The following is a 21,731-nucleotide window of genomic DNA, read 5'->3' on the forward strand; positions in this document are numbered from 1 at the left end:
AAATTTAAGGTCAATAATTCGTCTGCCAAAAAATGAACAAGCAAAAAATAAAAAGGTTTTCACCTATAATTAAGGTAAATTTTCTCTTTTTTTCAAAAAAAAATCCTATGGGGGGCTAGCCCCCCCCCCTGGATCTGCGCCTGATAGTGACAGATACAAATGATGTTCCATTCAATTCAATTCACATTGGTCAACAATGACAAACTTTTCACATTAAATACGTGACAAATTTCAGAAGAAAAACTTAAAATGTAGGCCAACACAAAATAAAGTCACCTCTGATCACATGAACCGGTGCTGTTACATCTTTAGTTTAGATGGGAGCAGTTGACTTTAATGACTTGATATTTAATTAGAACAGACAAGAAGAATCTGTTGATTCAAAAATGTTTTTGGTGGATTTGAAAGTTGTACTGCCATGATGTACAAATAACACTCTGACAATTATGGGTACGTGATCCTGTTATTCCTCTGGAAGTGATTCAAATCAGTGATAAAAAAAAAGCCTTGGTGATTTAAACAATCAATTTAAATCACAATTCAATAAACATCAGCCAACCCTATTCAGTTCAGAGCATTATTTCCCCGCACAGTTCATTTGTACACCTTGATAGCTGTTTCAGTTTGGTTCGGATCTGTTCTGCAATGGAGTGAGAACGAGGTATTCATGTGATCTGTGAATGACGACATTGCAATAATTACGATTCCTTATAATTTACAAACCATACCTTAAGCCTGCATTTATATGAAGATCATTTGCTTCATTGCACGTCTTGGTTGGATTCATTTTTTTTTTTTATTGGTGAGCATGTTTAATTCATTATTTTTCATTTCGCTGCCTCTGTATGCACAATTTTTAATTCTTGGATGTAAAATATTGCTGCCTTGATGAGAAAATGACAGTGGAAATAAATTGCCAGACTTTGCAACAAAGCAGATAGAAAAGAAAGCTATCCTGACTTAACTATGGTAGGTTTTGATTTGGTTTTTCTTGTTTGTTTGATTGAGATTCTTTTGTTGAAATGTCTTTACTTGAAAAGGGCGTATTTCATACTGAGCGGCGATTGCTTGTAAACGTAGCAAAGTTGAGATCTCTCCAGGGTTGGTAACAGGATGCAAAAGGTTTGTAAATTGTTGCAAGAAAGTTTGTGAACAGTTTCTAATGTTGCAAACAATTGTATTGTCACAAAGAAATCTTGAACATGTTCAATTTTTTTTGCCAAACTGATTTTCAATGAAGGGTTGCTAGCGTTCACATCACAGTCATATGCATTGTTGTAATTATCTTCCTTTAATTTTATTTTTACCTATTATTTTGAGGGATGTGTAAATAATTAAAACTGTTTTTAGGGGCAGGAAAAGAAATATAAATAGTGTTAATCTTATTTCTGTAGTGCTTGTCATATTAGAAAAAAAAAGTAAACTTGATTGGTTAAACATTGACGCATGCATGAGTGGTCATCATATTTAGATGAAGAAAACAATAGGAAACCATGTATTTAATAGTATATATTACTCAAGGGGATGGACCTCTTTGCTCATGTGCAAAGTCGACACCTATGTGGTTTATTTTTCCTCTCTTTTTTTCATTTTTTCTGTGTTGCAGTTTCATTTCTTTTTCATCATCAAGTTTCATTTCATTTCCTTGTGTGTTGTTTTTTCTTCATTTTTATTAATTTTAAATCATCTGGAAGGGGGGGGGGGTGGGACTATTGAGTGATTAACAGTCCTGTCATCGTTGATTTGTGAAGGTTGGGTTATCTATTTTTTAATTTTTTTTTTAATAGTTAGGTGTAGGTCTTGATTGAACAGCATTTATTAACCAGTCATAATTCCTTTGCCCTTTCATTCGGAAAGATTTTCAGATGCAATTTCAAATGGAAAGTGCATTTGATGTCATGTTTTGTGCGTTCATTATTTGTTGATTTGTTGCTTTCTTCTAAATCAAAATCAAGAATTTTAATATATTTGCATTTGTACTTTTCTATTTCTTGGTTCCTTAATTTACAATCACAATTATAAAAGTTGTAACATCAACCCTAGAGTAAATGGTATCTCTTGGGCATTTCTTTTGAATTTTCAGAAGTCACTTATAAAATAATTATGTCCCACTTTCTTTCCGAATGAATACATAATTTGGTGCATTATAAGTGAAATGTTAGGAAATCTGTAACATATATTTGTGCAGTGTGGATGGTATTTTGTTATCACTTGTAATAATTATAAACACTGCCGCCTAAAAAGAAAACCAGCCTTATGTTAAACAGGGTACAGTTCTTGGTACTATCAAGCTCTTTTGCTTAAATAATATTTACAAATTTATGTTTGTATTTGTTACGGTAATGATGGATTCGCATTCAAATAATGCGATTTCACAGCTATCTATTTGAGGAAGTTTCCTCCAATTAGTATTGCTAGTATGTAATGGACACTGAGCATTTATTCGAATTGCCACATTTCTAAATTGTTCAAGGTATTACTGACATATATAAAGCAAAGTTAGTGTTGGGAAAAATAACTGGTGGTTTTTGTAAAATTTCTAAAACTGAGTATATCCAAGTAAATCAATAATGTCTTTGAAAATGCAATTGATATGTTTATCATTGTTTTAACTTCGAGGAACTTGCATTCATGAACTTGCATTCATTGCAATGATTGCTCAAAGCTACATCTTTCTGAAATGTGATGTGCCATCAATTTTTTGCAATAATTGTGCATATAACAAGGCAGCACTTTGATTTATCTCAACCATCTTGATTTTTCATTTGTTTCAAATATATTCAAACGTTTCAAATATATTCAAACGATTCCAATTTTCTTTGTCATTTATAAAAAAAAAACGTCAAATGTCAATCACCTCTCGTTCTTATTCATAGATGAATTCAAGTTCAAACAACTTTTTCAAAAAATTTAATTACCTATTAACGTTTTCCTTCATTTAAATAGACAGTCCATTTCACCGAAAATTGAAATCATTCTTTATGTACTAGAAATCACCAATCGCACATCACAATTCAATGTGTTTTCCTGATCATAAAAAGTACATGTACACTCTTAAAACAACTAATAGTCAAATTGACTAGACCAGTAGTCAGCTGGGTGCAACTGATATGTCTAGTCACATTTCGGAATGATATTCTAGTCAGTAATAACTCTGTTCTAGTATTAAGTATGACTAGAAAATAGTCAAATATGACTAGAATAACATTTGCACTCAGCTGACCCTATTAACAAGTCATTTTTGACTGATTTGTTTTAAGAGTGTAGTAGAAGTAATGAATAGCGCATCCTGCATCTCATGAATAATGCATGACGTATGATTTGAATGACAATGGAAACATGACATCATCAAGTCTCTTTCAGCCAATCGCTGAATGTGTTTGTGTTTGTAAAAGTTATGTATTAATCACATGAAGGTGCAAAGCTGGGAAACTCAACTATGTATGATGAAGGTGCAATGAATGTAGTTAATCCACATTTATCCAAATACAATATCATTTTATTCCTTTTTCCCCAAATGCTTGTGTGTCTGTTTTTGATGGTACGTTGTGTTTGTTCTGATGTTCTATGTTTTTGCTGTTTTATTTTCTCCCCTTTCCTCTCTCTTCTCTCCATCTGTAATATATATTCTCTTTTCATTTTTTTCCTCTTTCACATCCTTCTTTTATGCCTTCATCTTTCCTTTCCCTTCCTGTATTATTCCTATTTCCCTCCCTCTTCATCTTTCTTCCTTTTTTTAATTATTTTTTTCCTTGTCTCTTCTCTTTCTGTTTCTTTTCATCTCTTTTCATCCCTCCTCTTTTTTCAACCTTTCCTTTCTCCTCCTTTCATTCCTGCTTGCCTTATCTTTCCTTCTCCCCTCTCTTTCTCTCCTTTATCTTTCTTTTCCCCTCCCACTCTCGTTTCACTTTGTTATCCCTTTTCAATCCCTTTCTATCTCATTCCATTGTTTCTTTTTCTTCATCTTTGTACCCTTTTTTTCATTCTCTTTAATATACCACCTCTTCTTCCTATACCCCCCCTCTCCATCTTTTTCATTCCTTTTTTCACCCCCCCCCTCCTCCCCCCTCTCCCCTGACTCTATTCTCCCATATTTCTTCTTCATTACTCTCTTAATATCTCATTTCTCTCCAACAATCGTAACATCTCCATCTTCACTTTATCTTTCGTTTTGTACATGTACATGTATCTACTGGTATTTGTACCTTTGTCTAATTGTATGTTTGTGTGATTGTCTGTTTGTGTGATTGTATGATTGTATCAAATCAGCTCACAGTCTTATCCTGGCTACTATCAACATTCAGATTACGATCTTGGGTAAGTTCTTACTTGCCCTACGAAGGAAGCACAGCTCTTATGCCCCTTTTCCCCCTCTATTCATGGATTTATTATCATAGAGCAACTCCATGCTCTACTCAAAAGGGAATCCAACTGATATGGAAAAGTTTTTTAGCAGAAAAAAATAATCAGAGAAGATTGGTGACAGTTTAAAGTTGAACAAAATCAGGCAAACGATATTAGGGGAAGCCATGAACTTTCAAAAGTTGTAAAAAGATGTAGTACATGTACATGTAACTACCTAATGTAGGCACGGTTCCAGGTCCGGAGGGTCGGAAGGTTGCGGATGTACTCTGTAATACTAAAATGTGAAAAATTACCTGTGCAGTGTGTAGAATGCATTAATTGCGCACCCTTTGAGTTATGAATTTCTTTTCACTTGTCAAATGTTTCACACACATTTTGCACCCCCTGGGCCCTTTTTGTATAATTTTCATAGGGCAATAACTTTCTTTTATATCTGATTTGGTTCAAGCTCTTGCCATTATCTTTTTCTGATTTTTCTCCATACGAATCATTTCATGATCATTGTTGGATTCCCTTAAAACGCCCATTCCTTGCAATCCTTTGCGCTGGCTAGGGTAGCAATCGCTTTCCTACTTGCGTTGTCGCTTTCCTTCTCCTCAACCAAGAGGTAATCCACAACTAGTTGTTTTGATTGCTAAAAGTGGGTTTTCAAGGGGCATGCAAACAAACATGTACATTTGCATCCCATATTTCTCACTTGGATTAAACCATGGTCTGAAAATCTGTTAAAAGTTATGATTTACCAAAATGTGACATGTCTTTCACAGTTGTATGTCAATCTATTACCTTTGGCATTTCTCATACAATTGAACATTTTCTAATAATTCAAGCGTGAATGATTACGAAAAGAAATGTGTAGAAAAAAAAATAACAAAGTTCGTACATATTGGTTTACCATAATCTAAGCGCTGATGTAAATCTGTGTTCAAAGGTCAAGTCCACCCCAGAAAAATGTTGATTTGAATCAATAGAGAAAAATCAGACAAGCATAATGCTGAAAATTTCATCAAAATCGGATGTAAAATAAGAAAGTTATGACATTTTAAAGTTTCGCTTAATATTTTTCACAAAATAGTTATATGTTCATGTAACTATTTTGTGAAATAAAGCGAAACTTAAAATGTCATAACTTTCTTATTTAACATCCATTTTGATGAAATTTTGAGTGTTATTCTTGTTTGATTTTTCTCTTTTTATTCAAATGAACTGTTTGTTTGGGTGATCTTGTCCTTTGATGATGCGCCTTTGGGAAATTCTTTTTTGTTTGCACCATGAAAACCCACCATTAGTCTTATAGCCAACTCTACCTAAGAGTGAATTGTACCCTTCTATTTCAATTCCCCCTATAACTCTAGTTCCTCAGAAAACCTGAAGTTGGGCAGTTTACCAACCTTAAATTGTTTTGTAACTCCTTGCATTGATGCAAATTGTGATGCAGGCTTCTTTCTTTCCTTTAAAAATCTTCTCCCTGTGTATTTTACATTCTAAGTGTATGTATACAGATTTGGCGGTTGTGAAGTACATTTGTATGTCCAGTGGCATGGATTATATCATCATGAATTTTGTGACCACTGATTGTTATCAAATGTGACAGTGTTTGAAATAGAAGCTTTCAGTCGCAAACTTGATGATTTTTTGTGTGTGTGCTAATTTGGTGCATAAAGAAGATGCATAACTGCCAAAACTTGCAAAGAAGTCATCAAATTGGTTGTCAAAGGTAACAAACTGCTTGTCAAAGTAACAAACTATCAACTTACAAAATCTGTGAATTGCAATTGATGGTCACAAATCCATGATGCTATAACAGGCAAGCAAATGTCTTTCCGACCAACATATTTAACTACTAAAACTAGAACCCTGTGTGCCTACTAACATATTAACTAGGTATTAAAATAATTTTAAGTCATATCAATGTTTTATACATTATGTTTAGAATGGAAGTGCTGGATGTAGATTAATGTTTTAGATTGAGTTTTTTTTCTGTAGGCCTACATACTGTGCAACAAGTATGGTAGTTCTTTTACCAATGGTTGCATATATATTATCATCAAATTAGCAATACATATGCTACAATGGTGTGTAGAGTGTATAGCCTTTAATAATTAATGTGTGCTTGAATGCTTTATACAAGCCTTGAATTACAATTAATGTGATCAATGTTTTTGCCGTTCTTTTAGACTAATTATGGACTACGTGAGCATATTAATATACTGTATATGAATTAACATTGTGTTTGAATATTAAATGTGTGCTTTTAAAATAGGAAATGTATTACATGTATATCAATTGCTGTGAGTTTTTAACTAACCTTGGCTTCAAAATAGGAAAAAAGTATTGTTTTCTGGTTTAACATGAAAGAAAAAGATGATCGTTCTGGAATACATTAAATTTATTGAAAATTGCGCCTCAGAATAGATAACTTTTAGATAGACAGCAATATTTAAATGCCTTATATTTATGACTGCTACTAATTACTTCTACTATTGTGTATTATTATCACTCTTATTATTGTTATTATTATCATCATCATTGTTATCATATTAATGATAGTAATTATAATAAAATAATATTAATAAAATAATGAAAAAAGTGATGATCTGATGATTAATATTACATTTGTAATTATTATGGTTATGTTGTTTCAAAAATTATTATCGGTCCTAAAGATATGTCTTTCAAAATACAAACATGAAACCCTGAAAAGTATGTATTTTGAATGGTAGTTCTGTAGAACAGCAGCATTGTAACTAAGGCCCTTATGCTAAAAAAAGGGTTTTAATTGTATCATCTAAAAAACCATGGACTATACAGATATCTCATATTATTGCAGGTCATTCGAGTCCCCTTTGTCAGAGGCACCCATTTATTTTGGACTTTTTAATAGTGTGCGGGATGAAACAGCATATTGATTGATTGATTTTATTCGTCAAGAATATCACAGGAGATTACAATGAAATTGAAGAATACCTTGACAGGATAGCCCATGAAAGCCGAAAGGCTTATTTCCAATGGGGTCCTATAGTTAGTATAAAACATTAACATATTGTAACAAAAAGTATAAACTACGACAAGTACTGGAATATGGAGAAAAAATAATAAAATACATACATATCCATGAGTCAAATAATATGCAAACATATAATGATAATTTTGTACACAAGATCTGCTTATTCCATGGTTTTGCACAATGGTACAATTGAACCCTCTTTTGATAGAGAATATGGAACTTAAAGTTCATTGAATGCAGCAGAGATGTCGAACGCGATTCTAGTCCAAGCCTTCTTCTGGATCGGACACGTAATTGCATTTACTCCAGCTCTCTTGACCTTTACTTTCAGAGGTCAAACTCAACCGATCTGGGATGTTTGGTAGGTGGGCTTTAAAAGGAGGGGAAAGCGGATTGAATGCTATCCCAAAATAACCACGTTCTATGGTCACGTTTGTATTTTTTATACCTGTTTGTTTGTGATGCAAGCCTTAGGAATTTGTTTGATTGCACCTTTTATAGCCACCCTATCAAAAGTCTGTTCTGTTTTTTACACTGCAAAATAGGAATGTCTCACTCAGCGTTTCTCACAGCCGCTTCAGCCACATTACCGGTACCCATTGCCTTTTCTATGCTGGGACAGGGTTTTATTGAGAAAAAAGACATCATGCGTGATTGCACACTTTCATATTATACAGCATGAATTGGGGAGAGGTGGGGGGTGGGGTGGTTGAAAAGGGCAAAAAGAAAAAAATCTCCAAGGCAAGTGTGAAGGTAAACTACCAATTCGTCTACTGCCAAGTCGTCCACTCACCACATGGTCTACTTTCATTTTTTAGTCTAATGCCATTCTGTCCATCAACATTTCGTCTAACAACCATTTGGCCCAATCATTACTTCGTCTAATCACCATTTCGTCTATGACCATTTCGTCTCATAACCGGTTGGTCTAATATCCATATCATTTTCATTCATTTTGCATGATTAACACTTTAGTCCAATTAGACCAAATGGTATATGGACTAAATGGCTATTGGACCGACTGGTTATTAGATGGAATGGCATTAGACTATAAAATGAAAGTAGACCATGTGGTGAGTGGATGAACTGATGGTAGACCAAATGATAGTAGACGAGTTGGCAATTGGACGAATTGGCAATAAACCAATATGAAGGGCATTGAAGCTAAAATACATATTGGGCATCAAAGTATTATATTTTTTGCCTTGTATTAATTCACTACCTGAATGTGTACAGTGTAAATAAAACGTACTTAAACTTCAAATTGAATTTTAAAGATGAGGGGGGGCTATTATGTATTAATTAATTTATTCAATTTTTCACATGTTTTGCTTTTATGTTCAATTGTTTTTTGTATATTACATGACAGGATGCCAGCGGATGATCTTGAACTTGATAACAAAAACCCCTTTGCTGAGTCACTGTGAGCTTTCGTATAATATTTCCCTTTATTTTACAATCATATTCTCGGCATGATATTCATATAGGCCATATACTTTATTTGAAAATAAACCTTCATAATTTTACTTTTTGTTTACTTTTTAGGCTTTCGTGCATGGTTCAAAGGACTATTCAAAAGTTGAAACCATGGAATGTTTTGACAACTAATAAATAGGAAAAGGGTCTGTAAAGGCCACCGCACACCTAACGACCCGACTGGTCGCCGACTGGCTTGCGACTGAGTGAGGGGAGATGTGACGTCACAGCTCTTGTCAGCTTGAGCGTCGCAGACCGGTCAGAGACAAGTCGCAAGGAAAATCGTAAGGATTTGACATGTCGAATCCTTATGACTGGATCGCAAGCTCAATCCAACTTCCAGCCAATCACACAGCAGAGTTGCACGATGCGTATTATGATAAACAACGCGCATACGCTGTAGTAAGCGCACTTTCTCAGTTGCTATGCCAAAAAGCAAAAAGCGCATGCGTGAGTCGCAGATCTGATCGTAAGGTGTGCGGTGTCAAGGCTTATGACTGCCTTGCGATTAATCTCCCCTCACTCAATCGCAAGCCAGTCGCCGACCAGTTGGGGTGTAAGGTGTGCGGTGGCCTTAACGGCCAGAGTTCTAGTTAAAAGTTAAGCTAATATTTTGGCCATTTTGACCAGTCTGATTTATAGAACATCATATTCCATATTGGTGCCATACTGCCATTCATGAATTAACATAATCAGATTTTATATGATAATATACAGTACATCCCAGAAATACGTAAATATACAGTGGTGCTAAAAAGTTAGTGAACCCCAACAGAAAATGGACATAAGTGTTTGAGTTCTGCCATGTTACAGATATTTAAAAATTGTGCAGTCAGGTGATGAAATATTACATTCAATAAAGTTTGATTCTCTGGTCTCGCCCCACAAAGTAGTGTTGTTGTCTACATTCAATACTCAGCTTGAAGGAATGCATTTTGTGGTGGGGTTCACTAAGAACTTTCTAGCACCAATGTACACTGGGATTTTCAGTTATTGTTGTGTTTTTCAACTTTGGCAATGATTTAAAATTTCATTTAAACCATCATAAAGTGTTATTTTTCTTTTGTATTTTGATAGCTAATATGACACAAAAAAAATTCATGCATAGTAGAGCAAGATGAATTTGAAATTTTAATATCAAATTCAAATTGCGTAGAAAAAAATAGTCACAATTTGTCTAACATATCATGTATTAATAGGAGAATACTAATAATTTGCATTTTTTTGTGTTTGTAATTTTTTGTTCACAGAATTATAAAATTCTGCTCCTAAATGAGCATGAAGAGAGCTTCACAAATTATTTTTTGCAAGTCGTTCCTGACAATCTGCTGTTTTTATTTATTTCTTAGTAATCTGCCATTGTGCAATAGCAGGGTGCTACATAACTTTTTAGAAGCGCTTGCCCGGTCGGGCAAGTAAATTTTTAAATAGGCGGAATATACTTGCCCCAAAATCTATTTCACTTGCCTGAAAAATCCTTGAAATTTTTTTTTACCTCTTCAAAAGAAAGTTTTGCGGTTTTATAAACCATTGACCTTTTTCTCTCTTTTGACATGAAACTGATCTACCTTGTTATTGCATTTTTTTTTTATAAAGTGATTTTATCTTGCCTGCCATGACCAAAATTAGGGTCAATATCATATATCATATCGACCCTAATTTTGGTCATTCTACTGTGAGAATTTTGCTTTCTACTGTGTGAATTTTGCTTGCCCACTTTGGGTAAGTAGTGTTGGTCTTTACTTCAAAACACTTGCCCGACTTTAAATTTTACTTGCCCCAGGCAATCGGGCAAGTGCTTATGTAGCACCCTGCAATAGTAATTTTGCATAGAAATGCATAAATATTATGAATGTATGTGATGAGTGTAAAGGGCACCTTGACATCACCTACATGTGACACTTAAAACAATCATAACTTTTCAACCTTCTCAAATTTCTATACTTTTTTTCAATTATAAGTAATAAAACCAGGGGCCAGTATCATAAAGCTTTAGGGATTGATCATGGGGCTTAGTTTTACGATTGGTCATAGACAATGATCGATGCAATTAATCGTAGAAATCAGCCCTGCAATCGGTGACACGACATTTGCTCCGGTGACAATTGCTTTCTTTCGTCTAAGATATAGGGTTAGGTTTACGATAGGGTATGGTGTTGAATCCAGGGTTGAAGTTGGTCATTCCATTAATGTGTGGAATTTAGAGAGGAGCAATTGTCACCGAAGCAAATGTCGTGGAACCCTGCAATCAGTCACTATTAAAGATCCATGAAACTGGGTCCAGGTTGACATTGGGGTATCTTCTGTTTTGAGATCTCCATACATTAATTTAGCAACAGTATGAATGCTCCTTTGCAGGAAGTGTTCTAAAATATTATTTTTAAATCATGATACCTATTTGTCTCTGAATTTAATATTCATATGAACACAGCCTTGGCATGATGATGATGATAATGTGTATGGCCATGCACCATGAGCATATGGTGAATAGATGCTACATGCCGTTGTCATGGTAATATGTACTGATACGTGATAGCATCATGATGCAAGCATTCAAGTGTTGGAGTTTGATGAACAGTAGACGCACATGTGAAGCATGTTGCTACATGTATGTGCTGCATGTTCATATTATTTTGTCATACACAATTCCTTTTGATTCGTAAGGGAAAGTGGCCTGAATTTGCAGCCTACGTGCTCTGACTGGGACTTGTGTATTGAAGCTTCTCTCATTAGAAGTTGTAACAAGTTTTATTTGTGCTAGACTCGTCTCCAGACCCAGTTGTTGGTAAAGGCATCAGTCAGGGTCTGTGCATCCAGACTAGCTTGTTATTATGATTTATACTAACTCAACTAACAATAACTAACACACAATGCTTGTTTAGCTCATAATCGATGCTCCTAGCTAATACGCAGAGTGTATATTAGCTATAGCATGCTACCGTCACACCACCAATACCGACTCCAAACTGACCGATTAAATTTCATTGGAAATAACGGAACTATTGATCGGTGTCTAGTTGGTTTTATTGGTATGACTGAATCATAAATGCAGTGCACAGTAACTAATGCCAGCATAGTGCTACTAATAAACCTACATATACTGTAAAATGTTTACTCAAAATACCTATGTATAATACTAATTCAAAAAAAGAAAAGTGTTTAACAAGATTCGTTTTGAAATATTAATGTCATAACTACACATATTATGTATCTTATAGGACAATCAATTTTGTACTTTTTACCAGCTGAAAGAAGCCAAGTTAATATGGCAATATACACTATATTTACAATACTGTATGTTTTTTAGTGTATTGAGTATTAATTAATCGTGAATCTTTCAAGAAATTATTACAACTTTCTTAGCTTTCCCCACTTGAATTTGGGTATATCTATTTGCATCTTGATGGGTTTTTTTTTAGATGAAGATCTACATATGTACGTACCGTTACTCATTTTTTGTGCGGTTATGTCGTAAAATCTTCTTTAGAAAAATAGAAAAATAAAAATGGCAAATCACTCACTGTTGATTTACAAACTGCCGAATTATTATAATTGTAATCACAGGCTTATCTGGCAAACCTCCTCAGAAAAGGCTAACATTTTCTGACAACCCAGCCCCCCCCCCCCCCCCAAGAAAAAAAATAATAAAACAAGGATCCGAAGTATAAAAATAGATCATGTCGGAAACTTTTTATTTTTTTATTCATTTTGTCCGTCCAATTTTTACTCAAGACAAAAAATTTGTCACAATGGCTCGACAAGGGTTGGCTGTGACCATAATATTCATACGACCCCTCCTATGATTTTTTATTTCTATTCAGTATTAATTATGGTTTACCTTAATTATTTGTCCCTCTGATAATGATATCCATATTCCCAGCTAATCAAATCCAAATCAAATTTTTTTTATTTAAAAAACAAAACTATTTAAGTTTATTTTTGTGGATGTTTTATTTTTTTATTTACTTGTTTATTTTTTGCATTTTCACTTTTTTAACTTATCAGTCACTGATAATGATATCCATATTCCCAGGTAATCAAACCCAAGCACAATTTTTTTTCTTTCTTTAAAAAATAAAATATGATTTGAATCTATTTGAATTTTTTTTTTTGGGGGGGTTATTTTCATTTTTTATTCTTTTGCTCTTTCACTTTTCTAACTTATCAGCCATCGATAATGATATCCATATTTAAGCGCTTAGAGACATGTTTTGTGATTTATGAGCACTATACAAATATTCATTATTATTTTTTTTATTATTTTTTTGTTCTGTATCTCAGCAGTAACCAGGAAGTGACCAGCACACCGTTCGATGACGATGATGACGAGGATTTTTCCCCGCCCAGTTTAGTACCCAACGGGGGCGTTAAAGTGAGGGCGCTCTACGACTACAACAAAGTAGAGGATGACGAGCTTTCATTTAAGCAAGGTATGATGGGTTAATTACAGACATTTGCTCCTGCAACAGTTGCTCCGATGGAAAATCTTCATGTAAAAAAAGCTTAAAGGTCAAGTCCACCCCAGGAAAATGCTGACTTGAATAAATGGAGAAAAATCAAACTAGCATAGTGCTGAAAATTTCATCAAAATCGGATGTAAAATAAGTTATGACATTTTAAAATTTCGCTTATTTTTCACAAAAAAGTGATATGCACAACTAGGTGAGTCAGTCGATGATGTCCATCACTCACTATTTCTTTTGTTTTTCGTTGTTTGAATTATACAATATTTAATTTTTTATAGATTTGACATTAAGGACCAACTTGACTGAACCATATAGTATTAAACAATGCTAATTCCACATGTTCAGGGAGGAATTAATTGTTGTTTCACTTGACAATGAGGAGAAAATTAGAATATTTCATATTTCATATAATGAAACACAAAAGAAATAGTGAGTGAATGACGTCATAGTCTCCTCATTTGCATACCAGCCAGGATGTGCATTTAACTGTTTTGTGAAATTAAGCGAAACTTTAAAATGTCATAACTATTTTACATCCGATTTTGATGAAATTTTCAGTACTGTTTTTGTTGGATTTTTCTCTTTTTATTCAAATCAACTTTTAGTTGGGGTGGACTTGTCCTTTAAAACCTAACCTCCAAAACTAAATAAACCCCTGCTATTCCTCACATTATTCTGAACCAAAAACTCTTATTACAATCCTTACTCTAACCCTATGCCCTTCTGAGATATGAAGACCGGAGCAAATGTCGCAGGAGCATATGTCGTGTCACCATAGGCTATAAATAAAGACTGAAAGCTTTTATAGTCGTGTGCTTCGTCGGTAGTTACGCTGGACTACGTTTTTCTTCCATCATCCCCTCCATATCGACTGAAGTCATTCTTCCACACAGTACAGGAAACCTATGCCCCCTCCCAGTGGCGTACCTAGGATTTTCCACAGGGGGGGCAAAATCGGCCGCCAAAAAATTTGACAAGCAAAAAAAAAAAAAAAAGGTCTTCAATAAAAAAATTTAGGTTCTCGTACCAGAAATAATTTGACAAGCAAAAAAAAAAAAAAAAAAAAAAAGGTCTTCAGGTTCTATAGGGGGGGCATTAAAGGTCTTCAAGTTCGTCAGGGGGGGGGCAAAAAAGGTCTTTTAAGCTCGTCAGGGGGGGCAGGTATATGTCTTTTGTATGGGTTGTGGCTCGTCAGGGGGGCAGAGTGCCCCCTCTGCCCCCCGAAGGTACGCTAGTGCCCCCTCCCCATATTAACTCTTGATTTTTACCATTAATGGAACATTTTTAATCAAAACATAGGTCTACAGAGCTGCCAATTAGTATGATTTTATCATATTTAGAAGGATTTTAAGGGGAAAGTGACATTGAATATTATTTTCCCCCTAGTAATAGGAATTTTTAAAACTTGTATTAATGATGATTTTTGGTACGTTTTTCAAAATTTTAATAATAATAATAATAATATAGGGTATTTATATTGCGCACATATCCACCTTGTTAGGTGCTCAAGGCGCTCCTATATTACCCGGCTAAGCTAGGCGTTCATAGCGCACACAGCTTTTTAAGGAATTACTTCCTACCGGTACCCATTTACCTCACCTGGGTTGAGTGCAGCACACTGTGGATCAGTTTCTTGCTGAAGGAAATTACGCCATGGCTGGGATTCGAACCCACGACCCTCTGTTTCAAAGTCCGAAGACTAATCCACTGGGCCACAACGCTCCACATTTTAAAGAGAAAATAAATAAAGAATATGTTTTTTCACAATTTGAGTTGGCAGATCTGGGTCTACGAATGAATTAAGTTTGAAAATAATTAGAATCTAGTAATCAACACCTTTTATAATACAAGTATCACTAATTGTCTTGCATCAGTTTCAGATTATATGATTATTAAAGGTTGAATGGCATGTAGGGTAAACAAAACAAAAAAAACTTGGACCATGTTGGGGGTGTTTATTGAAATGCCATCATAACTCAACATTCATTCAAAAAAATTCATATTCAAAATGGTTTATTAAAAATACTTTCTTTGCGGCAAAAGCCGGATTGCAAAAATATACATTTGAAACAAATCATTAATAACAAGGTAAAAATATCTTGGTACTACGAACAAATTTAAGTATAGACATGTATGTAACAGAGTATATCATAAATAAATTTAAATCGATACTCATTGATCAAAAAGGAAAATATGCAAAATACATGTAAATATACCTAACATTGCCAACTTTCACCATTTCCCATCCCGCCTCTCTCTCTCTCACGCATTTCAGGTGATGAGTTATTGAAACTGACAGAGGAGGACGAGCAGGGCTGGTGTCGTGGGAAACACGGAAACATTGAAGGCTTGTACCCCGCAAACTATGTGGAGGAGATGTGAGAATTCATCCATGCATTACCGGAATTCTCAAGACCTTTCTATACATGCTATCCAGTGTTAGGTGTTTACTATGGTGTTAGGTGTTAACTAAGGTGTAAGATTCCCTCTGGTGGGGATTCTCTTGAATGGGATGCTTTTTATGAAAGAGATGTGATTTCATGCCAAATGATTGATGGACATGCACCACTGTGTTTTTTTAATACAAATTTTCAACTTACATGCACATGAAGAATCCAATTCCCATTCAATTAAATATAATGGTGTTTGGTCGGTATGAATTTAACTCTCATTGATGTTTTGATACATCCGACCCCGTCTTAGGTATGAAGCTATGTAATGAACTGCAACCAGTGTATTGAAAATTCATTCATATTTTTTGTTTAAAATTATGTTGTGAAAGTTTTTCATGCTCATATCTTGGCTCTTCACATGTCGTTCATTTGTAAACCAGGAGTTGCGGAAAGGTTTCAAGAGGGGGGGGGGGGGGGGTAGTCTAACCATGAAAAAACCCTGTCAGATGATCGTTGTCGAACCCTCCCCGGTTCCCTGGCCTCTAGAAAGTCATTCATAACTTTGAATATTTTATGAAATAACCTTCAACTTCCTCAAGGTGCTGTAACATACAAGCCTATCACTTGATGTAACATAAACCCCCCCGCGATGTAATGTGTAAATCATATCGCCTTATATTACTTAATCCCCTCCTGTAATATATGAAGCACATTGCTTTACTTTAAATTCCCCCCTTCCCCTCCCCACCTCTGTGATATTTCTTTCATGCGGACAAAACCACAGAGTACAAATAGTCCAACTCACCTTCTTAAATATGTGCAGGGCGGGGCTTCAAAAAGCTGTTCATAAGTCGCAACTTTATTCAAGACTGGTGATCTGTAAAGAGTTGCATTTAAGTACTCGATGGATGTTTTGTTGGACAATGTCTGTTTTATTAGTTTTATCCAACTGTTACCATAGTAACAGTCAGACACCCGCGCTTCTCGGTGAATCACACTCGAGTTGTCAGGTTATCAGACGACATATATTGACGAAACGCTCACCCGATCTTCAGTAACAATATGAAAGTAATACAAGGTCATACCTATTTACATCACCTGACAGTAACCTTTGGTCAGCTGATCTGTCACATTTCAAGTCACATGACTGATTTATCATACAGTAAACCATACCTAACATAAATGAACAGGTTCAATTAACCAATGTGTTTAATTTCTAATCCATGTATTTGAAATGTACGCTATACAATGTAAATATTTTCTTTATTTTTTCATTCGTGTATTCTAAACCATCTGGATAGGTATTATATGAAGTATTTTTGTTTGTTATTGATATTATTTGTTCAGTACAAAGTCGATGCATTTTTGGGAGATACATGTAATCTTTTCTTTATTTCTCAATATGATTTGTACTGTAGGATGAGTACTGCTTATATTACTATCGGTTTACATTTCTATTTATTTATACCTTTTCCTTTTCCCCATCAAACCTGGGCGGTGTTTCACAAAGATTTAGGTATGATTCAAATGGCACAATATCTAACGCAGCACTCCATTGGACAGATCATGTGCACACTATCGCATATTAACCAATGAGAACGCATGTTGAATATCATGTTTGTAACTGTCTGTGAAACCTGCAACTGTATTTGAATATCAAGTAATATTATCTTTAATTATTTTCCTATGTTAGAGCAAAGGATATATCAAATTGTAAAATTGTTTACATTACTTTTTTATCTGTTAGAAGAAGGATCTTTGATATTAAATGTACTAATAAAAGTTTTTTTTTTAAAGAAATCAAAACGGTAATTACAATCACCGAATCGATCATTGTGTGGGTAAACTTAGAAATAAAAATGCGATATCTAATGGGGTGAATGGTAGGAAATGAGTTACATAAATCAGTTTTGTGAGACTGGTTTCACAAAGCATGGCATCCCAAGAAATTTGGCCATGCATAAGCATCCATATTCATTTTTTTGTAAATGTTATATTGAGTAGAGCTTTGAAACTTACATGTAGGTTTTTTTTTAAAAATAAGTTTCATATTCCATTCGCTTATCAGCTCTGGTGCTGGTTTCTATTAAACCATTATAACTGTATATGTACATTCATGTATATACTGATACTTGTTTTGGTCTAATATTCCTTTGATACGCCCCTTCCCCTTATGTCTCCTCCCCCTTATATGCCCCTCCCCTTTATATGCCCCTCCCCTTTCTCTCCCTTATAATTTTGTACAATAAGTGTAATAATCATAAACATAATTGTATCAGTTTGATGTGAAAAATCCGCCCAATGTGTAAATGTGAATGCATCAGGGATAGTGCCAATCGTGTAAATGTTCTACAAAGAAGTATAGCGCCCTCATAGTTAGGAATTAGACACATCACATTATCCCTGTATATAAACTGAACCCCTTTTCTGCTGCAAGACCCCATAGTTTGTGTTTGATATTTAAGATATGTAGACGTCATCACACTTTTGTCTGTTCTTTGGATGTTGAATGTTTTTATACTTCAGAGTAGAAAACGATACTCGTGCTGTAAATACATCTCTAAATATAAATCCTTAAGTTCTCTCGCTTTGATATCCAGTGCATCCCGGTGAACGGGAGACCCATTTTCAGGAATAGGTGTCCCAATCATCAATATTTGTTGGTTTCAAATTTGACATTTACAGAAATGAGAAAAATCTACTAATAGATTTGAGACCAAGTTCTCAGTGGACTCATTACACATTGCAGATTACCACCAATTAATTCATGTTATATAAATGTTTTAGTTGTATTCACTAAACTAGAAGATTTTTCTTAGACCTAGAATAATAAAAAATTTATCTTAAGCAAATAAAATTAACCCTGACTTCAAATTTATTTGAATAAATTAAAAATGCACAAAGGTGAAAAGTTCAGCAAAATTAGATGAAAATGAAAAAAACATGCCAGCAATGTTTTTTCCTTGAAAATTTGGAATATGCATAACGGCCTGGAAGGCAAGTGAACCAATGGCATCACAAAGCATTTGTTTTCTTGCGTATTTTGTTATGTAAGATTATTTCAATTTTCGATACCAGCACATCTATTTTAAGAATAAAGGATGTTAATGCTTATGACTTTTGGAAACAGTTTAAGTCATCATTACTATTATTCATTTGTGATATACGGTATGAGACATATTATTTATACATATGAGTATATATATAATAAGTACATGTATGTGAATTCATAAAATGAAGTCCACTAAAATAAACTTATTTAGAAAAAAATGATATGGTATTTATACAGGGCCTGATATTCATAATCCCTATGCGCTTCACGCATTGCATTAGAAATTTGAAAGAATTATTACTTTATGTCATTAGCTCCCCAATTTACATGAGGACAATGGGCCGGTATCACAAAGATTAGTGATTAATCATACAGTTGATTTATATGTGTAATTGCACATAATGATGAGTGTAATCGATTATAAAATCAGACTTATGATCAAATGCTAAGTTCTGTGATATAGGGCCCATATGTTTCAGTCCTGGTATTGTTGAAGCATTCTGAAATAATAGTCAATATTCAGGTGGTTATTTTGGGGGACATTAGGGCATGTATTTTTAAGGATTTAAAGATAGTACTTAATAACTGTAAATTATGTTAAAAGACAGCTATACGATACATGTAGGTCCTCAGAACATATCTTATAGATTTTAGAAGAATTCTATGAGTTGATCATTTGAACTTCATAATATCATCTCTGATCTTAGTAATCATATCTTTAGTAGCTTTGACTTATTATCTAGTAAAATGAAAGGTTAGACATTGCCAGTGGATCACAAACCTAGCTGCAGTTGTAAAAGATAAAAGACATGTTTGTGTTAACACTTATCTTTGTTAATGAGTCGCATTAGTCTCCTGAAAATGATATCCTTTTATTTTTAGATTATGGGCAAGATCTTAGGTTGATTTCATGGAGTTTTCAAAAGTTAAAAATATATATATGATGAATAAGGGATTTTTTACAGCAGATAATAGCAATAATATATACTTTGATGGAATGAGAATATTTCCTGAATTTGTATCTGTGTTATGATGATGAAAATGTTGTTTTTATGTATATATTGCCTAGCAGTTATTCAATGTACTATGAATTCTCTCTCTCTCTCTCTCTTTCTTTGCTTGTCTGTTGAAAATATTCTGTTAATGAGTTGAATGTCTCCAATATGAATACAGTTCCAAACCAAAATACATACTTTTTTACGATAAATCTTTTATAGATACATTTATTGTTCCTTTTGATAAAGATAAAAGGGTAGGACTTCATGAAAATAAAGAAAATGAACATTGTGAGTCCAAGAATTTTTTTCTTTCTGATTTCATTAAAGTGCAAGCTGTTCCCTCCTCCCTCAAAAAAAAATGTGTGGGAAACGAGGGAATATATGTCCATTTATTCATTCCTCATTAGGTACAATCGTCAGGTTTTGTCTGATTTCACATGCTACACAGTAAAAAAAAATTATACAACGCTGTTTACAATATGAACCTTACAGTAATTGTTTAAACAGTTTAAACAAGTGTTTAAATCTTAAGCAACAAAGTTTAATTTTCAATATCTAATCTTCAAGAAATGAAACATGATTGTTTAAACGGTAAACAAATACTGTAAGGTTCATATAGTAAACAGCGCTGTATAAAATCTTAAACAGCGTTTTTGTCTCACCTGCATAGCAGAGTGAGACTATAGGCGCCGCTTTTCCGACGGCGGCGGCGACGGCGACGGCGACGGCGACGGCGGCGGCGGCGGCGGCGGCGGCGGCGGCGTCAACACCAAATCTTAACCTGAGGTTAAGTTTTTGAAATGACAGCATAACTTAGAAAGTATATGGACCTAGTTCATGAAACTTGGCCATAAGGTTAATCAAGTATTACTGAACATCCTGCCTGAGTTTCATGTCACATGACCAAGGTCAAAGGTCATTTAGGGTCAATGAACTTAGACCATGTTGGGGGAATCAACATCAAAATCTTAACCTAAGGTTAAGTTTTTGAAATGTCATCATAACTTAGAAAATATATGGACCTAGTTCATGAAACTTATACATAAGGTTAATCAAGTATCACTGAACATCCTGCATGAGTTTCACGTCACATGACCAAGGTCAAAGGTCATTTAGGGTCAATGAACTTTGGCCGAATTGGGGGTATCTGTTGAATTACCATCATAACTTTGAAAGTTTATGGATCTGATTCATGAAACTTGGACATAATAGTAATCAAGTATTACTGAACATCCTGTGCAAGTTTCAGGTCACATGATCAAGGTCAAAGGTCATTTAGGGTCAATGAACTTTGGCCAAATTGGGGTATTTGTTGAATTACAGCCATAAATTTGAAAGTGTGTTGGTCTAGTTCATAAAACCTGGACATAATAGTAATCAAGTATCACTGGACATCCTGTGTGAGTTTCAGGTCACATGATCAAGGTCAAAGGTCATGTAAGGTCAAAGAACTTTGGCCACGTTGGGGGTATTTGTTGAATTGCCATCATATCTCTATAAGTGTATTGGTCTAGTTCATAAAACGTGGAAATAAGAGTAACCAAGTATCACTGAACATCTTGTGCGAGTTATAGTAGTTTTCAAAATCAGCACTGCTGCTATATTGAATCGCGTGATGCAGGTGAGACGGCCAGAGGCATTCCACTTGTTACTGTGTAATAACTTCAAAATTATAGTGATTTCTGGCTTTGTAATGTACATCTCATTTGGGGCTTTTATTTTACAAGATTATTTTAGGCCCAGTGAGTGAGATTGGCTGGCATCTCGGGCTTTTACCTTTTACAGTTTCTGTTCTATATAGGTGCGGTTAAAAAGCTTCAAATATCAGGAAAGTATAATGGAGATATTTATAACTCAATGACATATTTTCTGCAGACATCTCTAATGTGTATAGGGGATGTCTCACCTGGTGGGTGTTTCATAAAGCTGTTTGTAAGTTTAGAACGACTGGTGATCCTTTCTTACATACTAAAT

The 21,731-nt window shown here is 34.5% G+C and overlaps 1 protein-coding gene across 1 annotated transcript; it reads left to right on the forward strand.

Annotated features, from left to right (window-relative positions):
- The first annotated feature begins 4,273 nt into the window (after positions 1-4,273).
- On the forward strand, positions 4,274-19,763 carry LOC129268189 (protein kinase C and casein kinase substrate in neurons protein 1-like). The gene is made up of 4 exons (XM_054905773.2): positions 4,274-4,317; positions 8,742-8,795; positions 13,130-13,278; positions 15,590-19,763. Exons 2-4 carry the CDS (start codon positions 8,743-8,745, stop codon positions 15,694-15,696), a joined length of 309 nt encoding a protein of 102 aa, XP_054761748.1. The 5' UTR covers positions 4,274-4,317; position 8,742; the 3' UTR covers positions 15,697-19,763.
- Positions 19,764-21,731: the final 1,968 nt, after the last annotated feature.

The sequence above is a fragment of the Lytechinus pictus genome, chromosome 9, assembly GCF_037042905.1.
Source record: "Lytechinus pictus isolate F3 Inbred chromosome 9, Lp3.0, whole genome shotgun sequence".
NCBI lineage: Eukaryota > Metazoa > Echinodermata > Echinoidea > Temnopleuroida > Toxopneustidae > Lytechinus > Lytechinus pictus.